The sequence below is a fragment of the Centropristis striata genome, chromosome 7 (genome assembly GCF_030273125.1).
Source record: "Centropristis striata isolate RG_2023a ecotype Rhode Island chromosome 7, C.striata_1.0, whole genome shotgun sequence".
Lineage (NCBI taxonomy): Eukaryota > Metazoa > Chordata > Actinopteri > Perciformes > Serranidae > Centropristis > Centropristis striata.
Genome location: NC_081523.1, coordinates 18,146,250 through 18,152,643, shown reverse-complemented (window position 1 = coordinate 18,152,643; position 6,394 = coordinate 18,146,250). Strand labels below are relative to the sequence as shown.

The window sequence follows — 6,394 nt, the reverse complement described above, 5'->3', positions numbered from 1 at the left end:
TGACACTCCACATCTTGGATTCTGCGAAAAAAAACAACCAAATTAACAAATCCCCCGAGTTAAACACCCAGTTGCTGTAATGGATATTAGCTCAGACTCCTTTAATGTTAAATCTGCACATCAACTGCAAAACAGTGTTGATTTCCAGCACTGTGGTTATAAGTAGCAACACAATCCACTCAGTCTGTTTTGACTGGCTGATTAGAAACACGTTTCCCATCCAATATCACCAAACAGAAAGCAGAATGGGGAATCATGGGTATTGTTAGTGGAAAGTGTGAAACTTCTCTCTCCCTCTCAGCCATCTGAGTACACAGACTGAGCCTCTTTCAAAACACAACTCCTCTACCCTCACCATTTTGGACCTGAAGTTCAATCTTGAATTTGGACTCCATCCCTCCGTGCAGTCTGCATGGGTGGAGACAGGAAGAAGCAGAGGATGGACCATCAGACGTCACCGACACTTCCCACCTCTCCTGTTAGACCTCTCCTCCTCACGGCTCAGTCAGGATTGATGGTGAGTGGGGATGTTCAGGAGTCACTATATTGTGCAATATGGACCGCGTGCACTGAATGACAACCTGTAGATTTTTAAACTGGGAGTATTTTTTTTTGTCTTCCAAACGTCGTTGGATTTGCAAACAACTTCTGAGGGAAGTCTGCGCTTTGCATTTTGCGCCTCTGCATTTGGTTTCGTGTCTCCTTGGATGTTGCGCCACGCTGCACAGCGTCTGCCAGCTGGCATGTGAGTGATAGCGTGCAGTTTACAGTGCACGCAGGCAATAACACATTGATCTTGACTATTTTCAGTGGCCGGAACCCGAGCTGATGAGTGCGCCCCACGTTTTCCTCTCCAACTATTGAACGTCTTCAACATGCTGTTAATCGCGTTTGCCAGATGATACCTGTTGATTTTTCATCGCGCCATGTCCTTCTGTCGGACTGAAGTGGACAATGAAGTTATGGGATAGCCTGACCACTTGTTTGATACTGCTGAGCGCCGTGCACGCCAGCCGGCTGCTCCGGAGCCGACCGCAGCCCACGACCACCAAGAGGAGAGGGCGCGCCGCCGAGGGTCCCCTGGAGCTCCCGCCGGTTCCGATCCGCCTGTCTGTCACTTCCCCGGGCATCAGCGCTGAGGCGGATACAGCGGACTGGGAAGAGACGCTGATCGGAGAAGGAAAATGTAAGAGCCTGTGGTTTTATACGGAGTGCCCAGAATGCCGAAAAAACACAAAAAAACTAAGAAGTACTTGTCTTTAATTATTTTTATTTCTGAAATAAATAATAGCATTGTTATCTGTGTCTTATAGAAAAAAATACTAAAAAAACAAATTAACTGCTTTATTGAAAACACATGTAGCTGGCACATTTTCACTCCAGAGAAAATACAATGTTAAGACTGAAGGTGATACCAAAACAGCCTATCTGAATGGAAAAAATAGATATGTTCCAGTTGTTCATCCTCCCTCATTCAGAACTAGTGGATTTTGATGTCACTACTTTCTTGATACATTTCCCTTAGTGTAACAACTATGCACTCGCATAAGAAATGTTAAGTAGTTTTGAATTAGAAACCGACCGTTATGGGATTTTAGAGTCCAATACAGATGGAAAAAATAATAGAATACTGATAAGGTGTCCCACAGGCTTGTCTATGTGGATTGTGTATCAGAATCACTCTGCGGGTACTGGCAAATAACTTTATTTTTGAATATTTAACATTATTATACATTATATCAACCAATTAGCTATTTGACACCATTTTAAATCAACCCATGTGCCATTTCCTGCTTTAAATATCCTATCAGAAAGATTTAAAAATCGCACAACATTCACACCAATACCAACAGATATAAATACATCAGCAATAAGCCAATATCAGCCAGTAACAGCAGGCCCAATATTATTTAGAAAATGTGTTTAGTTTAATAAATGTTATAATAGAAATGTTAAAATATCCGTCAAAATATCCTAAAGCCCAAAGTGACATCTTGAAATGGTTTTTGCCTGACTAAAACATTATGATACTCAATTTATTTATCCCAAAGGACAAAGAAAAGCAGAAAATCTTCACAACTGGGAAGCTGGAACCAATGAATGTTTGGATTCTTTGCTATAAAAAAGAAAATAATTGCCAGTAAATTTTCTGTGAGTTGACTTATTTAGCTCTGCATAGTGGCTGCTGTATCTGCAATGCAGCTAGTTCACTCAAATATACAATAGTCAGCTGTATAAATAAGAACATTTGTAACTCTGATGAATCATCTCAAATGGAATTCCTCTGCAGTAAAAAAAACCAAACAATGTGTACTATTTCCGCATTTGCATGTGACACAACGCTCCATCTGTTCAATAGCCAGAGTGATGAGTTAAAGTGAAACAATATGTGCTGTCCAATATGATACGCCCCTGTCTGAGTGCCATTTCTCTTGATGGGTTTCAGACACCATGGAGGAGTCCCCCCCAAACGAGTTTGAAGACGTGGTAGACTTCATCAAAGTGACCATCAGTAGAATACGTCGCTCCTCCTCCTCCACCATGTCCTCATCTACCTCCTTCACCACCACCTCCTCCCCCTCTGAAGAAGACTTGAGCAGCAGGACTCGACACAGACGGGAGAGAAAGAAGGGGGCAAGCCAGGACAGTGGAGGAAGAAGAAGAGCAAGAGGAGGGGAGACTAGAAAGAGGGTTCGGGGAGGAAGAGGTAACGGACGAGGACAAGGCTGCGCGCTCAAACAGATCCACCTCAATGTGACGGACCTCGGCCTGGGCTACCAATCCAGCGAGGAAATGATATTCAGGTACTGCTCCGGACCCTGCAGGAAGTCCGAGACCAACTACGATAAAATCCTGTACAACCTCTCTCACAACAGGAAGCTTCCTTCCAAAGACACGCCCCCGCAGGCTTGCTGTCGGCCAATAGCGTTTGACGATGACCTCTCGTTTCTGGACGACAACCTCGTCTACCACACCGTGAGGAAGCACTCTGCCAGGAAATGTGGCTGTGTGTAGAGAGCTGGTGTCAGGCTTGGTGTAGTTTAACATTCACTCCCACTTTGAAGTATGATGTTTTTTTTCTTCTTTTTCCCACTAAAGGAAACTTTATGTGTGACTTTAGTCCAGTAAAGGAGTGAGGAGAGTAGGCAGCGTCATTACAGTTATTACCCCAAAGCAATGATGCTCTTCCTCTCCTCCACGGCTCAATCAAAACGTCTACAATTTCCTTTACAGTTCACACTTTCCATCGCTAATATGTTCAGTGTGATTTTAAATGTTTCCATGGATACTCTACCTAAAGGACTGATATCAATCAGATGCAATGGAAGATTCAGCAGACTCATTTAGTCTACTGTACAGCACAGATATGTTACCTGGAAAAAGTTATACACATATGAAATGTATTTATGAAATTTATTAACTTATTGATATTTATTTTGTTTTTATAAAAGGAATACATGTTATTTATTACTGTAATGTGATATCTCAGAGTGTGCCAAAGGTTTAAATCAAAGAAGTTTATCATTTATTTCCATATAAAAGCAGTAAAAGACTTGGTGGTTTACAAAAGGATCTTTTTGGCCCCCTGTGGAGTTTTCTTGTAAACAGACAAAGCTATGTGCATTCAGTGGTTCTAACCAAAACACAATGTGTGTGTCCTTGAGGTCTAACAAAAGAGTTTAATACATTCTGGCCCTCATAAAACATTTGCAAAGTTGATTTTACATCATGCTCACATGTTCACTGGCTTGCTGTCTTCTTTGTCGTCTCTACTTTGCTACTTTGCTCATTACTGGACCCAACTGTCAATTAGCTCAATATGAAATTGGTGGCAGGACAGTATATTGCATCCTCCACATGCTCATAGACCTCAACAGTAACAGCCCACTTTCTAATGGCTCCAGTTACGGGAAGTGAATATCCCATTCATTCACTCCATTGACGTTTCAGAAAATCCTTGTAAAAGAGTTTCAACCTGGAACCAAGCAAACTAACTACAAGATGAATCGGGACAACAAAACATTGGATTCAGAGCAGAATAAAAAAGTGCTAGACTGTGAAAAAATGATCATAGACTTCAACAGTAGCAGTGACTATCAGTTTTTGAGGGTGCAGTTAACATTTTGATCAATTAAAGACGTCATTTCACAATCGCGTAGCTCTTGGTAAGTCTACATTTGATGATTATGTCATTATGGCAAAAAAAATTAAAATCCTATCTCAAAATATGAATGGGACTTTCACTTCCAGAACCTCATTGTTGAGCTCTTTGCGATACAAACAAAACAGGGTCCCTTCTCTTAAAAACGTAGCTCTATAGCACAACTAGTGGTCAGAAACTCCACAGGACCCCTTTAAAGTTTTTCTTCACAGTAAAACCTTCCTCAGTATCTAAGCGTTTACAATCTTGTTACATTTTGTTTAGTGTCATTTGACTGCATTATTTCCTGTTTTTCTTTTTAATTAATGAAGTGATAAAAGCTATATCAAAACATTTCGTTCTCATGTTCAGAAGGAAAGCTGTTAATCCACTGATAATCCCACGTCCTCCTCTCAGATGAATTGCTGTATTACTGAAGATTTCCTCACTTTAGAAACATAACTACAGCTTTATTTTTATACGGTATTCACTTTAAAATTGTCTCATTTAATTATTAATAAATGTATTCTACACAGTGCAATGTATTCTGAATGTAATTACTAACATGAAACTTGAGTGTTTCAGCCTTATGTGGATGAGTTTAACAGTCACGCTGTCAGAAATTGTCCATCTTAACGATCAACTTAAATTTCCAATATTACAATACACAGTTTTTACATAAACTTGATAGATTTGAAACAAGTTAGGTAACAGAAATGAATCATCCTATTTCTGTCATCTTCTGTGTTAAAGAGGGAGAGGAACAAGAGGGCAGTAGGGGTTTACCTTTGCAATATATAAAGGATGAATAGAATTTGATGTTATCAGATGACAGGAACAGGCATTAAACATAGACAGAAAGGAGTATCCTTACCTATAGGACAGTACCTATAAGAATAAAAGGTAAGGTGAGACAGTGAGGGATGGAGGATAGATAGATGAAAGATGAGTGTTACAACATAAAGAAAACAACATGGAAGAATGAGCCGTGGAGTTAGGAGCTAAAGTAGATGTTGGCAGAGAGGGAAGACAATGAAGAGGCAGTATGATTAAAAGGTGGCCAATATCCAGAGAAGACAATGAAGGAGCTGGAGAACATGAGAAGAGATGATGTGTCTTGCTTAACTAATGTGTGCGGTCGATATCTGATCCATCTCCTGCTCTCTCACATTTCACAGCCCTTCCTCTGCCTGTCTTCACTGTGAGTCAGTGCAGCCTGGTTCAACAACTACAGGGCAGAACGGGGCTCGCCAAGTCGGAATTATTATCTTATGCAACTCATTATCTCTATGGACGATACTGTGAGTCTCTGAGACATTTTGCAACTGGAGCTGATACTCAAGTCAAGCTCAGAGTCTGTGATTAATACAGTTTGACAGCCTGGGGTTCACTGTTAGACGTGTTCAGCTCTACAGGCACTAATATGTTTATGTCCCTGTGCTTGAAATTTTGAACTACTGTATCTAAGTTATATTACTATGGTAACATTGTGATAGTAAAAATCTGCAGATATGAAACTGGTTACTCACTGCATTAAACATTTCGAAAAGGATCATGAATTGAAGTGATTGCCAAGGTTAAATTTTATTTCAAGCTTCATTGCTTTCTGGTAAACCTAGAAATGCAGAGTGAGTCAACACTTTCCACAAGCATAACTTCTCTTTCTCCTACTCATTAGTTTAGTTTCCAAGCCACAGATGATCCAGTTGTACTGAAGAATTAAAGTAAGAAACCTAAACAGTTTTTGAAAAGATGTTTTATATCAACACCCACAGTGCGGTTTTGCCATAGCGCATCTAATGGTTACTATTGGGATCAATTAAAAATATTCCTGAGTTAATCATGGCAGTGCCAAACTGTTCTTGGACCCACTGTGAAAAATACACACATACAGTAACGTGTTCATTATCTTTAGCTGTGGACAACGGAGGAAACCATTAAAGCTTCCTGACAGTCAGAGGATATTGTCATTAGTCAGATGAGTCTACTGCTCTTTTGTTAACGGTGTCAGAGGAGCTTGTAATGAAGGATAATGTTCCACTGGAGTGTAACACAACACAAGTGTTAGCGGTTAAGCGGATGGTGTTCCAAACAGGTGCTAAATACTGGCAGAACTGTACGTGTTGACACATTCATGTCACATTAAAAACTTCAAAGGGCCACCTAAATTACAAAATGTACCTTCTCTCCTATTTGCAGAGGTGTGTGGATCTGAGTATAATGAGGGCGAATAGAATGTTTCTCTTGGTGCTG

At 40.4% G+C, this 6,394-nt stretch overlaps 1 protein-coding gene across 1 annotated transcript; it reads left to right on the top strand.

Annotated features, from left to right (window-relative positions):
- The first annotated feature begins 532 nt into the window (after positions 1 to 532).
- Positions 533 to 3,138, top strand: LOC131975021 (glial cell line-derived neurotrophic factor-like). Its single transcript, XM_059337548.1, has 2 exons — positions 533 to 1,186; positions 2,447 to 3,138. Exons 1-2 carry the CDS (start codon positions 955 to 957, stop codon positions 3,013 to 3,015), a joined length of 801 nt encoding a protein of 266 aa, XP_059193531.1. The 5' UTR covers positions 533 to 954; the 3' UTR covers positions 3,016 to 3,138.
- The last annotated feature ends 3,256 nt before the right edge of the window (positions 3,139 to 6,394 follow it).

What these genes read in the sequence shown, in the direction of transcription:
- LOC131975021 (XM_059337548.1), top strand. Translation starts at nt 955, where the DNA reads ATGAAGTTATGGGATAGCCTGACCACTTGTTTGATACTGCTGAGCGCC. An exon ending in GCTGATCGGAGAAGGAAAAT is followed by an intron (nt 1,187 to 2,446) that starts GTAAGAGCCTGT and finishes GATGGGTTTCAG; the next exon opens with ACACCATGGAGGAGTCCCCC.